This window comes from Osmia lignaria, chromosome 13 (genome assembly GCF_051020975.1).
Source record: "Osmia lignaria lignaria isolate PbOS001 chromosome 13, iyOsmLign1, whole genome shotgun sequence".
Lineage (NCBI taxonomy): Eukaryota > Metazoa > Arthropoda > Insecta > Hymenoptera > Megachilidae > Osmia > Osmia lignaria.
The window spans coordinates 3,611,113-3,629,276 of NC_135044.1; the positions used below are offsets into that span (position 1 = coordinate 3,611,113).

The window sequence follows — 18,164 nt, forward strand, 5'->3', positions numbered from 1 at the left end:
AATTATCCGGCTAACAAGGCAACCGAGCGACGGGAAAGCGTGGAGAAACGCGGAGCTGGCTGGTGCTAACTCCGTTTACACCGCCTCGCCTCTTGAAGAAGATTAGTTAGCGTAAATGCCGTCGGTCGTAGCATTTTTATCCCTGATTACCGTTTCTCGTCGCGCTAATCTCGTTACCTTGACATTCGAAAACTTGACTTCGCCGTCTCCTCTCGTTCCGTCACCTTTCTTCCACGCCGAGGACGGAAACGTCGCGTCGCATCGGTCGAAACATCGGTCCTCCGCGTTCGAAGGACACGCGACAATGCGAACATGATTTTCCATCGGGCTTGAATGCCATCCTAATTCTTCGAGGAATAATCCAAGAGCGCAAGTTTCTTTGCCCTCCCGTTTACCGGCGTTTCCTGGTTTCCGGTGTTGTCGAATCGTTTCCAGAACTTCGTATTCCTACGCTGACTTTACCTGTCAATTTATTAATTTTCAAAGGTGACGAGTGAAAACTTGAAATTTCGAAACGATAATTACAGTCGCGACGCGTTGAATTCCCAAAAAGGTAATATTAACGCGTAATTTCTTTGGAATCCGCTTATGCCCAGCCGCGAAAACTATAAAGCAGGAACACATGTCGACGTAACTGGCGGGTCGAGGCGGGTGGTTAGGGATGTTGGTTAACCAGGCTGAAGAGAGAGGCAGCCGAAAGCTAGAGGCGGATGTCGCGCCGGGGCAAAGTTAAATTAAATCACGAGCGAAGGCAGCTAATATTGTAGTTTATCTGGCGGGACATTAGCGGGGTGAAATATGCGCCTCCTTCGCCCGAACTTAAAATCAAGATCCACCGAAGTTCGGTGCTCGTTCTCTCTTGGTCGGCCGCGTGCCTCCTTCCTGCTAAGTCGCGCATGAAAATACTAATTATTATACCGATTATTAATACGAAAAGTTCTTGTGCCCGCGATGTTAAGCTTCGCGGAACGACGCCAACGAGGCTGAGTTTCTTGAGAGACGCAGGCATCCGGATTACGCTTATACTCGGCTAAACGAGGAAAACTGAATCCCCTGCATTCCCACCACCCACTTCCTACGAGCTGCATCCACGTATACGTGATAAAATGAAAATATAACTGATGTACAGGGGATTCAACGAGGTTGGGATCAATAATCAGCTACTGGACCAATCGAGACCTAATCTTCTAATAGAAGAAGATAATAATTATACGATATATATATTTTTCATTTGTTTATTATATCTTTCTGAATATTCTATTCTTTTACGAAAATAGATAGGTAAAAAGTTGATCCCTTAGATTTACATGAATTCATTCAGGCTTATGCCAAAGTAGCTTTCTGATTCTTCACCAGGTCCTCCATAAAATTATCGTTCCCCGTGAATCTGGTATAACTGCAAAAAATAAGAAACAAATAGTTAATACGAAATAAAAGCAAATAAAATGATTTTAAGAAGTACTCACATTCTTGTATATTTTTCTTTTTCAGGGCCGGACAAAGATGGATGAGTGGACCCGATGGAATCTATCAGATGTCGTTGAGTGACTTTAAAATCTGTCACCGTGATCTTTCCATCCTGAAATTCAACCATCAAAAGGCATTAATTACCGCGTTAAGGTAGAAACACACCGTGAATCTACCTATAGACATTATCGCTTATCAGTGAGACGCGTTCCACTCGAAACGCGTCGCGCTCAGGAAACTCGCTCGCTAATTAGACGTACAGTTTGGATATTCGTATTCTTCCGGTAGGTAAGTACCGACGCAACTTTGTTCCCCCCCCCCCCCCCCCCCCCCCCGTAGGGAGTTAATTAATGGAGCCGTCTCCCCTTTACACACACGACAACCCTTCTACACCTACCACCTAAATATCACCGTATCTTAATAATTTTTTTTTATATTCCTATTCTATTATACTGTACTTGGAATCCCTTAAAATTTTACTTATTCTGACACTTCGCTATATGTAGAATGCTACCATCTAATTATCTTCCTAAGGTAAAGTTATCTGATAACCACCCCGACAAACGTCGAAGAAAAGGTATGGACGGTATAAGAGACCGGTGGATACAGGACGCGACTTCAGGGTGGAAACAGGGTGTCTCTGCCTTTCGATTTTACAGGACCGCTGCAGGCCCTAAACCGTGTATCATTATAACGCATAAGATAATAACCCCCTCGACGTTCAGCGAGGCGTAGGCCAGGATGAAGTGGAGCGAGATGGGGGATGGCTTGTGCTCTCGGCATCGTGCGCTAATAAACCTGGTCTACGTTTCCTCAGTTATATCGCACCGTACCTAACCCACCTAGCTACCTCGACGCCACTCTATATACATAACCGGGATGTACACCTAACGATATTATCATCATTACGCACTATCTTACTTTGGAAGCCTCCCTACAAACGATTCTCCGAGTCGCGCTAAAATGCTTTTCATTATTGCAGCAAGGAGATACGACAGGATTCGCGACAAAACCAGACGATCGTTAGGAACAGAGAAACCATTTCTGGTCCTGTTTTGTTCAACGTTCGTTTCTCTAGCTCTGTTCAAACGTCCATGTATCGTAAAGTATTCGTTTGAAGAAGTTTCGTTTGAAATTATTTTTCAAACAAACATGCATACTTACAGTGAGATTCTCAGCAGCCTCTTCGAAAGCTGATAATTTAGCCTGCGTGATTACAGCGTTCAAATCCGCGCCAGTGAACTGTGAACTAAGTATAGCCAGTTCTTTCAAATCCAATTCCACCGTGTCTATGTTCTGGGCCTTGCAAAGTGCTGCTAAAATCTCCTCTCTATCTGCCTGTATAATTGTAAAAAAAAAAATATGTACCTAATTATCTTGCGATCAATTTTATATAATAAATTGAACAGTGGATAAAGAAAAAATGGACCTCATCTGGTAATGGACAATACAATGCTTTGTCAAGACGTCCAGGCCTCAGCAAAGCTGGATCCAATAAATCCGGTCTCGAAGAAGCAGCCACGATCGCAACACCTTCTCTATCCTCCACTCCATCCATTTGCGTTAACAATTGATTCACTACTCTATCTGTTACACCGGTACTATCGTGTCCTCGTCTAAAATTGAATAGAACAAAGGCATAGTAATCAAAGAATACTATCAGCTAATGATTCATTTACCTGGGCGCAAGACTATCGAATTCGTCAAAGAACAAGACACACGGTTTTGCACGAAGAGCCCTGTAAATAATCCATCCTGTATATCGAACATCTGCATGTTTAATCGTCAAATCTTATTACCTTTCGAACATGTTCCTAACAGACTCCTCGCTGGCACCTATGTATTTTGATAATAATTCTGGACCCTGAAACAGAGATTAAAATTTCTTAAGGAATAGAATTCAATTCTCAGAAACTTACCGATACCAATGTCAAGTTATACAAATTAAGAATGAAATATCCTGATTAATACCTACCTTGACGCTAATTAAATTCACGCCACACTCGTTGGCGATCGCTTTGGCTAGCATAGTCTTTCCGGTACCAGGCATACCGTACAATAAAACACCATTTTGGAGTTTAATCGGAGCGTTCTTGAACACTTCAGGATATTTCAACGGCCACTGGAGAATCTCCACGAGGGACTTCTTCACCTCAGCCAGACCACCAATGTCCGACCAAAGGTGACCCGCTCCTTTGTACAGTTGTATGCCCCGCAATGACATCGGTGTGGAATTCTTCAACGCATTCGACATGTCTTCTTCTGCGATAACGACGGGAGGCTTGGAGCCTTCCTTTTCACCTGAAAAATCAACGTTTCATGAAATCTTGTTACCAGAGTAAGTTTCTTTATCGATACTATTTATTATAAATTTATAAAAGTTTTAAGGTTTCGGTCATTTAACATTTTATTTATCTATTTCGAAAGTTTTTAACGAATGGTTAACAGAGATTTCATTACCGTGACGAACCCAAGCAACATACGTGGCTTTCTTAGCAAGATCCACGAGATCCTGAACCATCCATCCCTCGGTCTTGTTTCCATAGTAATCCCAATTCACGTCTTCTCCTGGCACGTACCACTTGTCCCGGAGCATTAATTGCAAAATATCGATTCTATCCGTCTGATTAGAAAGGACAAATTACAGGATAAGCAGAAATTCCACAATAATGTTAATACTGCTGCTTGTTGATTAACATCTTCATAATTTCCTGATAGTTCTATTTACAAGCTAGTTTTTCAAATTACACTTACATATTTAGTTGATCAAATACCTTTTCGAGATTCGGAAGGGACAAAATAGTTCTGAAGAAATGACACCCTCTTGCTGGCCTTAGTTTCTGACCTATCCTATTGATACCTGCACAGGTAGCAATAACCGACACGTAATATGTTTCCTGATACTGTGTCACCGTGTTAATTAGCATATCCGTGATTCTATAAAATGAAAAGTGCCATTTGTTTTTATGAAAGCATCAAGAAAATTGAAGAAGTAAGTACCTCGCAGCATTCATAGCGTCCGGAGTATTCTCTTCGGCATTTGCTGATGCAACTGTGATGGATTCTATATCGTCCAGAAATAATACAGAAGGTTGATAATAGACACACTCGTTGAGTGCAACTGTTAAAATTTTCTGCAACATTTCAGCCTTTTTCCCTGAAGAAAAATTCATAAATTACTGATAGAAATGAAAGAATAATTCGACAGAAACTACCTTTTAACGATCTGCAATCAATCATATGAGTATGCACAAAATACGGTGGACTTTCCAGATATTCCATAAGTACTTTGCAGACGGTAGTTTTACCGGAACCAACTACCCCGGAAATTAAAATATTTTCTCGATCATATTCGAAGCCCAATTGCGACCGTAGACCGAGACTGAGATCCAAAGTGAGTTGACACTCCGTCAAAACGTTCCTTAAATATCTGAAACGAAGAAACGTTTTGCCATAGTTCGACAATCTACTCGTAGTCTTACACCCAAAAAATTACCGTGTGAAAACTTTCTCCAGACTAGAATGTTCTTGATCCAACCCTGAAGGTATCCTTAAATGACTCTCCTCGTTCACAGTTCTCGTGTGAACTTTCATTTTCTTCAAATCAGTCGCATCGATTGCAGCATACGTGCAATCCTCCGGTGTAATTTTTAAAACGCAACAATTACCATCCACAAGGAGAACAGCGCAAGAATTGATGAACAATTTCTCAGGATTCGAGTGTGTCTCAACGTAATTCCGAAAATTGTCTATGGACACTGAGTTCCTCCAGGAGTACAGCTCGATGGAAGAGGGTACAGTGTTCTGGGACTCTTCCACCAGGTACAAGCTTATCTTTGACCCTGTTTTAAGATTCAAACCGATCCTCAAACTATCCGAGACATAAACGCTCGTATGGAGGAAATTAACGTTAAAATGATCCTTGTTATGTGATCCATCGAATAGGTCCTCCAGGATGAATAGTCTCACTGTTAATTCGGTGGACAATTGCGGGACAGGAGAGTCCAGCTTGGTGAGAAAATTAGTGTTGGTCACATTCGCATACTGTTTGTCCTCTGCGATCTTCTTCACGCGACAAATTGCAAAATTGCCTGAAAATTTTGGCGCCTGGTTCCTTGGGACGAACACGTGATAGGGACAATCAGCAGTTACATTGAAAGGATTATTTTTTGTAGGGTTCAACTTTGGCATAGGGTGAACTCGGTACACCATAAGTTTCTTTCTGTTGCGAAAGCTTTGCAAAAGTTTTCGATTTCTTTCCGTTTCATTCTCTTGCGATTTGGACGTGACTCGCTCGCTAGAAAATGGTAACAATCTTCTGAAACCAGTGAGCAGATTATTCGTGACGCTATTTTGTTTGCTCGGCTCACTTGAAGATTCTGATTTAGCGTTTGCCACTGTGTCACCCACGTGGATCTCTGAGAATTGTTCCAGTTTACCACACTTATAATTTGGCTCTAAAGATTCTTTGGGAAAGGAAAATTTTTCAAGGCATTATGACGGAGTACTTTAGTCACATTTTAATTACATTTCATTACTTTTTATTAGTAGTATTAAAAATTCTTGGGTTCAGTGGAAGAAGAATTTTTATACTTGCCTACGATTAATGTTACGGAAGAAAATTTCGACACCCACGCAATAATTGGTTGCTCTTTGGCCACCACGCGAATTTGATTAAGCAGCGTGGATTGCACCTTTTCCATTTGTAATTCCTTCGAAAAAGACCATTATTTTGATTTACAAAAAATTCCAAGGAATTTAGCAAATATACATCCTTTTATTATAGAATTTTATTACAACCCACCAGAATCTCTCTGTCGTTCGCGGTGCGAGGTGCGACGTTGATTTTTGTTAAGAATGGCACATCTTTTATCGAAGACACAAAGACTTCGTCACCTTCATTGATGTTTAAACTTCTAGCAAAGGATGTACCCAGGCATAGAGTTTCATTGTTGTTCGGTCTTGCATTACAAGACACGTAATACGTTTTATCCTTGTGCAATATTTTAATTACATTTTCCTATAATTTATCGAACTTTTTAATAAATTGTTCAGAAGCCCTAGAGAAGCCTACCATGTTCAGTGTTGCACATAAGGTAAAATAGATGCGTTACCTTTTCGACCATCTAATAATAATATAGAGTACTTTTTTATTGACATAAGGTAAAGTATTTTTCAGGCTCCGATTCAGGCCAAATTTTGAAAATAAGCTGCAGTTTGCAAAAGGAGCTATCTGCGAAAATGGGTTTTGGCAACTCGAAAAAATTTGTTTACCATTTTGATGTAATTCCCTACCTTGCTGACACACAAGTGTTATGTTGCGGAACAACACAACACTTTTACAGGAGAACTCAGTCGGTCAAATTCTGAGCAGCATATCAGATTTTCTCACTATTGTGTGTATGATACGTGTTTCACAATATAGTTATTTCTAGTTGTTTAAGAAATTATACAACACCAACCTTAGTTTCCAATTTGCGTAGCCAGGTGTCCGGCAAATAGGCAAAGCAATTGTTCACTGTTATATATTTAATCAGAAAACGTTCACTTTGCATTCTCGTTCAGTCATAAAACTCAAAAACCAATGAAACCGAAAGGTAGAAGACGATAAGAACGACGCACATGCACGAAGAGAACATATGATAAATATCCGGTACGTGACAACTTTTCACAACATAAAATCAAAAATAATTGTTCGATTAAGTTAACGAACACTGACAAACCGAAATATGTTTTCGTAATTTTTTATTGTTATATGATTGATCATTTAATCTTCTAACTTGAATTTTAAACGTGTTTGCGTTTTACTTGGAAGTGAACGACTATAGAAATACAGGTCAAAGGTTAATTATTTGTTAGAAACATTTAGTTCGCGGTGCTCACGTGAAACTTGTTTACAGGATGCTAATTATGTTCAACAGGTTAAGGCATATATAAATGATTTCTTAAACCAAATATTACAGTAATTGTTTGAACAAATATACAAGTATTTGTACAATTACAGAATAAGTACTTTATCTACCTACGAGTTAAATACGTTAGATTTATTAACATTGATTCTGTTACTAGCTCATAAGTGAGTAAGATTAGTCCTGTAAATCACACATGTTGAGTATTGAACATTTACATACATGAAATAATGGTTTTAAGATGCAGAGAAATGATAAACCATTAATTGCATGAAATATAAAAAAGCTGATACGTTTTGAATAAATGAAACACTCAGTCGATTGTATATTTTATCGATAGGTGGCGGTCACGGGTGTTTCCATGCTTCCGATTGGTTGTCCTATATTGAAGTGGACCAATCACAGGAAGCACCAACAGTAACTGTGATATTTTGAACAACGTCAACTTCAGTTGCTCTGGTGAAACGAATGGATGCTACGGCGACGTACTAGGGGCTTAAGAATTTCATAAATGAGAGATACCATCGCACCGGAGCATATCAGATAATAATTCATACCGTCAGGTAAATCGTAATAACTCATTTGGTACTGAAAAGCAACATTTTATATAAATATTCAGTCACCCTACCATATGTATCAGTTAATGTTTTGACTTGTTTTCGCGATCGCTTGTCTTTGCAATAGTTACGAAAATTTATGTTTGCTACTTATTTTATTGCTTTTTCCTCTTGCAGTCTTATACCTAAAGGTTAGATCAAAACTTCCAAATTAGAAAAATGCATGCCCCCACATTTCATCTAATATGTTTCTATGTTACGTTCCCGCGTTTTTATCCCTGTGAATGCAATGTTCCAAGAATCAAGTCAATAACCAGAATTCGTGTAGGAAAAACGTGGGTGAATTTCTCGATTTCTAACAGAAAGTGACTTCAATTTTACAACTAATTAATACAAAATTAAATAAATTATTACAAAATTACATTAAATATCAGAAAAATCAAAAAAGTTTCCTTAAATGTTAATTCTAAAATATCGTGTTGCTCATCCACGTATACGGAACATACTGTTCCTAAAATTGTATATGTTCTTATAAAATATCCATTTCATCGTATACGAAAATTTTCGTAGCTTTTATTGTGAAATTAATTTTTAAAAGTTATACATGCTTTTATATATAATTAATCATTTTTGTTCCTCTATAATTGTAATTAGTAATATGCATACGTGTATAGAGTAGAATAAAATTATCATGTAACATTAATAACAGTACTCAAAACTAACAATTTAAATCTAATAAATATTCTCGCTTATACAGGGATAGGGCAGATCTTTTAATTTGTTTATGAGAATGGCACCATCTAAAATTTTAAATGCACAAAATAAACAACGTAGTACTAACATAACAAATGCAAGAAAAAGAGTAACAAGAAGTCAGAATGCTGTGCTACATAATGTTCTACTTAAACCACCTGTTCTTGGAAAAGATCCATGTATCAAAAGAAAAGCAGAGGCATCCCCACCAAACGAAAAAACTACAAAAAGATCTGCACTAGGAAACATCACTAATGTATGTCTTTCAAGTACTCTTATTTCTTGTTTGAGCTCTTTTTATTAGGATTCTAATACAATGTAAAATAATAGGCTATTGGAAAGACATTGGGAACACATCAACAAGAACCAAAGAAAACTGTTAAGAAAGCGACCAGTACTCAAGTAAAATCTTTCACTCAGACAAGTTCTGTTAGAACGCTTGAAAAAGTTGTGACTAAACCTGAAATAATACCTCCAAAACCAAAGCCAGTGCCACCCCGTGTAAAATCAGTGAAAAAAGATGACAAGAAAACTGAAGTAGCTAGTACAATTATAAATGTTAGACATAGTTTAGACTTAGAAAAATCAGAGGACAGTTCTTTGTATGTAAGTGCATTAGAAGATGTGGGTGATGACACTTCAAAGAAATCTAGAAGAAGTAATATTCAGGTAAATGATCTTTGCAGCATGGTTTATTATGTCAATACATTTACATCAAATTTTTTAATATTTTGTCTACAGCCTGAAAATAGTGAAAATTCTGAAAAGTCTAAAAAAGAAAGTGAAACAACTGAACCTCAAGTACCTGCACAAACTGAAGAAAAATCAATAGCAGCATGTTTAGATGCTGTTCCTGAGAGAAACTTACCTGAAGGAGTTCAATGGGATTTTGATGCAGAGAATTGGTTAGATCCATTTCAGGTTTCACACTATGCCATGGATATCTTTAATTATTTGAAAGATAGAGAACGCTTATTTCCCATTGGAGATTATATGGATAAACAAGTGTGCCTATCCCGGTGGATGAGAGCATTATTAGTTGATTGGATGGTAGAGGTTCAAGAGTCCTTTGAACTGAATCATGAAACTTTGTACTTGGCTGTGAAATTAGTTGATTTGTACCTTACAAAAGTAACAGTTGGAAAAGAAACATTGCAATTGTTAGGTGCTGCAAGTCTTTTCATAGCGAGTAAATACGACGTAAGTATTAATTATTCGTATATAATTATATTAATGAATAAAAATATATTTTTTACTGAATTTTATTATAAATGTTATAGGAAAGAATACCTCCAATGGTTGAAGATTTTTTGTATATATGTGACGGTGCTTACACGCAAAGAGAATTAATTAGAATGGAAATGAGTGTTTTAAAAGTAATTGATTTTGATCTTGGTATACCTCTTTCCTATAGGTTTCTAAGACGATACGCTAGGGTAAGTTTCTTTAATAACCGAATTTCGTTTAATTATTTCGAAGTCTATGTTTGTAATAATTATATTGCTTGTGAACAGTGTGCAAAAGTGTCGATGCCAACTTTGACCCTAGCTAGATATATTTTGGAATACTCGCTGATGGACTATTCAACAATAATGTTCAGTGATAGTAAAACGGCTGCAGCTGCACTTCTAGTTGCATTACAGATGAAAGATCTAGGAGGATGGACTCCGACTCTAGAATATTATAGTAGTTATAAAGTTGAAGACATAAAAGACATTGCTAATCTCTTAAACCAAGGATTACATCGAAAACATAAGGAAGCCTTAACCACGGTCCGCAACAAATACAGTCACAAGTAAGTTTCTAAATATGTTTTTAAATTTCATATATTATTTCATATGTTTTTAAATACATAAAAGAGTATTTGAAATAACCTCAACATTTTTTTAATATTTTTTTTTTCTATATTTTAGGATATTCTTTGAAGTAGCGAAGCTGCCATTAAAAGATACTTTAGATATATAAATAGCTTTAAAAAAACTGTAGGTAATAAAAGCTGAGGGTGACAATAATATGCAGGATTGCCTCATTATTGTTAGATAGCCTGTAATGAAATTCATAAAAAATTAAGATTATCACTGAGCAATGACATGCTAATCAAAATGACCTTATTTAATTTGCGTAATAATAAAATTAAAGCAAAATGGAATTCAAATTATTAATTAATCAGAAACTTTAAAAATTTAAACGACTGTGAAATTTAATTTAATTTTTATACTTATCCAATATGACTGGCACATGCTATAATTTCTCATTTTGGTTTTTTTTTTTTTGTATTTATACACTATTAGTATCTCTATATTATTCTACAATCTCAGTATTTGTAAGTTATTTTAATTTTTGTTGAGAAATTTATTTTAGCGCCACGCTTTTATACACCATAAAAATTCAGATAAAAGAAATTAATATTTCCAAAATCATTTTAATGCATGGAAGGTTGAAGTAAATCTTTTATTTTGTTTTTTTCATTTTATATATGTAATATTATTATACAATACCTTATCGTAGATTGGATTGGTACGTATATACATGTATGATTAGACGGGAAATTATGCGGCATTTGTGTTTTAACAAGCCGTATAGGAAGTGTGGCGTATTGTTATGCATTGTTGTTACACTTTATAGACTGATAACAAATTGTATGCTTCTAAGGTAGTTACATAATAATTACCGAACTTATAGTAAATCTCTTCAATCATTGCTCAGCATAAAATTAAGAATAAAATTTTCTTCGTTTGCAAGCGAAAAAATTGAAAAATTAATTTATATGTCGACAAATTGCATGAAAAATGATAATTTAAGTATATACATAATTTATAGAGAAAGTAATTTCTCGTTAGTTGCCATTCTAAATGAAATTACATAGTATTAATTACATACATAATGTGAGTCTAGAAAACAGATCTATTGTTTTTTGTAACTTTATATTGTCATAGTTATTAGTTATTTTTATTAATAAATATGACATCTTTTTCTACAAAATACCACCTGTGATATAAATGTATTTAAAACTTTGGTATAATGAAATGCATCAAAATTTTCTCACGTACACAATCTTTATGCAATTTGTATACTAGAAAATATTTAGGCTACTTCTTCAAAAGGTATATGTCAGATTGAGAAAGTAGTTGTACATACTGACCACAATCATCAATGTGTACATATTTCTAAAGATTACTAGGGCAAACTTAGAACGATTTCTTTATATTAATAGTTTACCATATGAATAAGGATACCATAGAATTTTAAGAATTATTGAAATTAGGTGGTGTATATAATATCATTATAATATATTTTTTTACTGACAGTGAATGTACTATCACTTATTATTTTGTAAGATGTGTGTATGTGAACTATTGTAAACAAAGTGTAATTTAATAAAATCAAATAATGATTTTTAATTTTTTATAGATACAATTTTTACGTGCATTTTTTTATAGGAAAATAAAAGAACACTAAAGCTTTTGAAACATTTTATTATAAACTTCGATCAAGTTAACAACTTTTATACATAATGCATATTTTCAATTATGATAATAACCAGGTACAGCATTTATGACTATTTCTTTTAATATAACGATAGTATTTATATAAACCAGTTTACTCAAAATGTTATTGCCACTTTACATTCTATCCTTAAAACGTGCAATAACTTATATATTAATTTTCTTACATTATTTACATTAAAGTCTATTAAATTAAGATTCACTAAATATTAGAAAAGTAAAAATAATATTTCAGTTTCTTTATATAGTATAATATCATTTACATGGTTTTTAATACAAAAATAACTTTTAATTATTTGCAAATAAATTATAATAGATTATATCTATATTCGTTGGTAGGAGTGTACGTAATATTAAATAGTTACGTAATAGAGAGAAATAAATACATAAGAAATACTTTAAAAATAAAATTATAATTATTTTAAATATCACATTTTTCAGTCTTTACTACGTCTCATTCGTACATAATTACATTAAATAAATTTTCATTTTTATAAAATGCTATACTTAAAAATTTCAAGTAATTGAAAATATTGCGGCATAGTAGCACATAAATATAATATATAGATCTGTGATCAATGCTTAAATTACTATCAATTTTATATTAAATAAGATAGAATTTGAAATACGATATTGGAAAATCCGATTCTTTAGAATTAATGACTCACATTTCACTCAAATCGTTAACTTAATTTTCATATACAAATATATAACATAGAATATTTTTACCGTGTGTCAAAATTGTTCTTCTCTGGATATTCGTCTAGCTTGTAAACGAATGCAACGCGGACAATCAGTTTTATTAAAGCTTTGCTTACATTCGTTATGAAAACATGCACCACACAATTCACACCTACTAACTTTTAACAATTCCCATGGAAATATAATGTCTTTAGAGCAACATAGTTCACATACAAATCCTCTAGCTTGGCATAACTGAAACGAATAAAAATCCACTTTTATTAGAGGAAACAAATGTACAACATAACTTTAGAACATTACCTCACAACCTACAATGTGCATATTGCAAACTTGAACTAATTCTTGTAATCTAATTGGCAGAATACCATATTTAATATGCATCAGATCCTGAATGGAATACACATGAGGTTCGTTTAATATGTAACTTGGTTCCTTTTTCAATATTTCTTGAACACTATTAGAAATAAAAATATATTTTAATGTATTACAGTTCAAAAATTGGAAATAATGATTAAACAGTATACCTTGTTGCAAATCTACACGTAAGTAAGAAGTCTTTAAAGAAATATAATTGTGTACGCAATAATCTCGTTCTATCTAATTGTTTGATGCGCCTGTATAATGACGAATTTAAATCGTTTATTTGAAATAATGGATCTAATGTCATTTGATCCAATAGTCTGTATGAAAAGTTCGATACAGAATATCTGTATGAAAAAAACATTAAATAAGTATGATAATTTATGAAAATTCATAAATTATGTATGTCTTTATTAAATTTGTATACCTATTGAAATCCCATTTAGATAAAATCTTTCCTGGTATTAGTGCCACTTGATTAGTATGGCATCCGGTACAGAAATATCTACCTAAATATTCGCAATAACGAAATTTGTTTGCATATTTTACTGCAACTTTCATTCCACATCCTGCACACCTGTAATTCTGTTTAGCTATAAGAGTTCGCCGCCTAAAGATACAAACATGAAATTAAATTATGGAATTATTGGTGATGCTTACTAAAATTGTAAACTTACACTGGAGGAGGATGTGGTGTGAAAATAATTTGAGGTCTCGGTGGAGCCCATTCTGTAGTTCCGCGCAGTGGAATTGATTGGGAATTTTCTGCTTCGTCTGGACTAATTGGCCAACTTTTGGGTAGTGGTAACAGTCTTTGCGGTGCATCTTTCTCTGAGACAAGCCACTGTAATTCGCTCGCTCTTGGTAATTGTTTCTCACTAAACCTACTGAGAAGCGATAGAGCTACACCTTCCGCAGACATGCTGCTGTCAGTTAATGTTGACTCTGTTCCATGTAGAGGAGATGTTTGATACAAATCTGCATCCGAATATAATGATGCCATAGATATTGAAATCCCAGCATTTTTAAGCTTTACTGCATTTCTTTCATCATCTACTTCTAGATCTTCTATATCATCGGTAGAAATATTCTCGGATGGAGTATCAGATGAAGTTGACAACGGACTAATACTTTGATCAGTGGTTGTTGTATCAGTTTTTCCATCACTAAGCAAATCACGATTCCATGTTCTTCCTTTACACCGTTCTTCTTGCCGTTGACGGCGTCTCAATCGTATTCTTTGTTTTAAGCTATTTATCTCTTCATCACTTTCCTCGGCTGCTTCTTCCATAAGACTCCACTGTTTGTTGCATTTTACTTGTTCAATGGCGGCTATCATAGCCTCAGAAACACTAAAATGTGCATTCTCTCTGTCTAATTCGGCATTAGTTCGGGAAAATTGTGCAGATGCTAAAAAGCTTGTTAAACTTTGACCCTCCGCTGGTCGTGGAAAATATCCTATTGCCATAGGTTGTACACTACTCCCTCCATCTTCCATGAAACTTTTCTTTGGTGTTCTTATGTCTTTTTGACCCTCGATTTCTAAATTCCATGGACCAGTAAATTCAGGCGCTGATCCAGGTAAAAATGAAGCTCTTCTTCTTGGCTTTTCAGATATATTTATTTCTGCGGAATCTGTATTATCTTTGTTTGCGTCAATTTTATTTGATTTAGTAAATGGAATACAATATTCTTTTACCGTGTTTACCGATTTGTCTTCACTATTTAATGCATCAGACTCTTCACTAGATTTTTTAGTAGCATAACTTTCTTTTGGCTTAACTTTATTTTTTATTTTTCTTATTGGAGTTCTTGGCTTTACAAGTAATTTATTATCCATAACCATGGGTGTAGACTGTTTTAATTCAGCATAGTTTACATCAATTATTTTTGATAATTCAACAGTTGCAGTCTGTGAATCATTATTTCTATATGAGCTTGTATTTGCAGTAACTGATGAAGATGTAGGAAAACTTGTTTGTGGAGTTTTAGAATTTTTTGTCAGTTCTGAAAGACTATTCCATGTTTTTAAAGGTATATCATTTATTTCTTTGGTATCTAATATTGCAGTTTCATTTTTTTCAAATTTAACTTCATTTTGCTGGTTAGCTTTGTTATCTGATACTAGTTTCAATGATTCTAATTGACATTTTTCAATATGTATAGCCTTGTCTCTTGCCACACTAAAATTTGTGATTGGAAAATTTATTGGATATGATGAAGATCTACGGTGTCTATTTGGACTTGCTTTTGGAGAAATCCAAGATGGTAAAAACTAAAAGTGTAATGTTCAGATGATCAATATATAAAATATAAACAGATGAAAATGTAATTTAAAATATATTACTTACTAAAGATGGATCAATTTCTGTGAGCAATGTAAGCTGATTTCTTTCAACTGCTCTTAAACACAAAAGTGTGGCCTCAGATAAATTTTCTTGACATAGAAATGCCCATGGTTCAAAACAGGAAAGTAAATGTTCCTTGTCAGATAAAAGCCAAGAAAGCTTATGTGACAAAGAATGGCTTTCTAAGCTATAAGATAAGATAAGATCCATTAAATTATATTATATAAATTTATAAATTATATGATTTACTTTTATAATTACCTTTTATACAACCATAACATATCTTTCTGTGATATTATCCGAGTTGGCAAATTTGAAAAGTAATCTTGAGATTCTGTGGGAACAGGTGATATTGCTAGAGAAGGTTGTAGCCAATTTAATCCTTGTATAAAAATCCAACAATCTGGTTCTCCCTTATAATAAATTTTATTATTTTCCACTTTTTCTTACTTCCAACATTATCAAAATAATATTATTCCATAATATGTTATGTAAATAAAAATACTAATTTTATTTTATTTCAAAGCAATGACAATGTTACACATAGATAAAAAGAAAGATACTTATTATATACAATTATAAAATTGACATTATAATATGAAATAAATTATAAACGAACAAAGAAAAATAAGGAGACGAACGCTAGCTTACATTTTGATTAAATATTCGACAGCCATGTTTGAATATCCGCTCCATTACATTGTGAAGACGATTTAGGCCACCATAAACATTCCATACATTTAAAACACCATCAACTAACAAACCTTCTACAGTAGTTCGAAGGCTTTGTAGAAGTTGCCATTGCTCTTTAATATGGGCGTCGTCGGACATACCGACAATCGGATATTACTTTTCTACTTCAATTAACAAATTACTTATCGTTACGTAGTAAAATAATTCTGGAGAGAAATTAACAATCTGCCGAACATTTTCTATTATACAACGTTAACTTATGCTATTGCAGATGTTCATAGAACTTCCTATTACTGCATTGAGATTCTTAAATTTCATGTTATATCATTATAAGGGATTTTATTACCCGTACGCCATCATTTAACGTACATGGAACCACATAACTATTTTCTTACATAATTCTAATGTAAGAAAATATGGAATATACATTAGATAGTGTACTGTATTAACGTCAAGTAACACACATGACATTTGTTATTAGGTTAGAAATTATGTGAACTGTAACACAGCAGTGACTACAGATGTAGAAGACTGGACATGAATTTGTTTACGAGGGATCATAATTTAAAGGGTATCAGACACCCCCAGATGAGATTTTGTCGTTAAACGGAGAGAGTCACCGGGGTCCCTGACACCCCAATATGATATTAGGTCGGTACAAAGAGTCACCGGGGTCCCTAACACCCCACGATGATATTAAGTCTGCGCTCAGAGGTAGTCAGTGGGGTCCCTCACACCCCTATATGATATCAGGTCGGTATACAGAGAGCGCCACCGATACACCGGGGTCCCTGACACCCCTGAAGCGGTAATGTCGGTATTCAAACTCAGGTAAGTAGAAAAGAGTTTAGGTATATTCTTATATTTCCTTCGTGCAATGTTTTACACTCTTTCTAGGTCTAGTCTTCCACTTTTATAGGTCATATCCACCACTATCTTGCAATTACTATTTCGTGATTAGTTTGGTTTTTAGATTTTATATTTCGCTAGATCCGATCGTACCCATCACTACCCCGAACAAGTGAGTTTCACGATTTGTTCGTTTTTAGGTCTTATACTTCGCTAGATTCGGTCAAACCCATCACTAGTCCGAACAAGTGAGTTTCACGATTTGTTCGCTTTTCGTTCTTATATTTCGCTAGATCCGGTCAAACCCATCACTATTCCGAACAAGTGAGTTTCACGATTTGTTCGTTTTTCGTTCTTATATTTCGCTATTTGCCTTGGGGTCCCCGAGAACCCCAAGATTACATTTGGGGTTCCTGAGAACCCCAAGACTGTACCTGGGATCCTGAGAACCCCAGAATTGTATCCCGGGTTCCTGAGAACCCCGGAATTGTATCCTGGGTTCCTGAGAACCCCAGAATTGTATCCTGGGTTCCTGAGAACCCCAGAATTGTATTCCGGGGTCCTGAGAACCCCGGGATGGTAACCGGGGTCCTTGGCACCCCAAGCGGATACTCGGGGTCTCTGAAACCCCAGATACCATATTGTCGGTGTGTAAAGAGAGTCATTGGTGCTCTGGGGTTTCCGAAACCCCAGATACCATAATGTCAGTATGCAAAGAGAGTTATCGTTGTTTTGGGGTCCACGAAACCCCGGATAATGTCAGGACCGTATGAAGAGGGCACAACCAGTATAAGTTTTTTGCAGAGTTAATTTAATTTACTTCATTTATTTTTTTTTGCTTATTAAATAAGTTCAACAAAGCGGAAAACATTTATGATTATATCCCTCTTCTCGGTCCCAGCCGAGGACCCCATTTATTTTACTTTTTCCAGTTATTTATATCATTTTATCCCTCATTATAGGCCAAGGCTATCTCAGTAGCCCTTACATCCCTGCATTCCTTCCATCACAGCATTCCTT

General features: G+C 35.0%; 3 protein-coding genes across 5 annotated transcripts; 1 reads left to right on the top strand and 2 right to left on the bottom strand.

The window, feature by feature from the left end:
• Positions 1-1,236: 1,236 nt before the first annotated feature.
• On the bottom strand, positions 1,237-7,053 carry Pex1 (peroxisomal biogenesis factor 1). Of its 2 annotated transcripts, none has more exons than XM_034319323.2 (15): positions 6,930-7,053; positions 6,272-6,487; positions 6,065-6,179; positions 4,964-5,933; positions 4,683-4,897; positions 4,468-4,624; positions 4,242-4,404; positions 3,928-4,090; positions 3,443-3,768; positions 3,267-3,331; positions 3,147-3,206; positions 2,897-3,083; positions 2,632-2,805; positions 1,467-1,579; positions 1,237-1,396 (listed from the first exon to the last, which is right to left on the bottom strand). In XM_034319323.2, exons 1-15 carry the CDS (start codon positions 7,020-7,022, stop codon positions 1,324-1,326), a joined length of 3,090 nt encoding a protein of 1,029 aa, XP_034175214.2. In that variant the 5' UTR covers positions 7,023-7,053; the 3' UTR covers positions 1,237-1,323. The 2 variants fall into 2 exon arrangements, with proteins under 2 accessions (XP_034175214.2, XP_034175215.1); XM_034319324.2 differs by lacking the exon at positions 6,930-7,053 and adding an exon at positions 6,763-6,881.
• Positions 6,981-10,931, top strand: CycB3 (cyclin B3). Its single transcript, XM_034319325.2, has 8 exons — positions 6,981-7,120; positions 7,717-7,939; positions 8,691-8,942; positions 9,017-9,355; positions 9,428-9,886; positions 9,967-10,122; positions 10,201-10,481; positions 10,600-10,931. The coding sequence occupies exons 3-8, from the start codon at positions 8,718-8,720 to the stop codon at positions 10,649-10,651; spliced, it is 1,512 nt and encodes a 503-aa protein (XP_034175216.1). The 5' UTR covers positions 6,981-7,120; positions 7,717-7,939; positions 8,691-8,717; the 3' UTR covers positions 10,652-10,931.
• Positions 10,932-12,646: 1,715 nt separating this feature from the next.
• Positions 12,647-16,823, bottom strand: Rubicon (run domain Beclin-1-interacting and cysteine-rich domain-containing protein rubicon). 2 transcript variants are annotated; one of them, XM_034319385.2, is made up of 8 exons: positions 16,254-16,823; positions 15,864-16,015; positions 15,606-15,789; positions 13,932-15,529; positions 13,682-13,864; positions 13,419-13,601; positions 13,207-13,348; positions 12,647-13,128 (listed from the first exon to the last, which is right to left on the bottom strand). In XM_034319385.2, the coding sequence occupies exons 1-8, from the start codon at positions 16,431-16,433 to the stop codon at positions 12,928-12,930; spliced, it is 2,823 nt and encodes a 940-aa protein (XP_034175276.1). In that variant the 5' UTR covers positions 16,434-16,823; the 3' UTR covers positions 12,647-12,927. The 2 variants fall into 2 exon arrangements, with proteins under 2 accessions (XP_034175276.1, XP_034175275.1); XM_034319384.2 differs by having other exon boundaries at positions 12,651-13,128; positions 13,195-13,348; positions 16,254-16,821.
• Between the last annotated feature and the right edge of the window lie 1,341 nt (positions 16,824-18,164).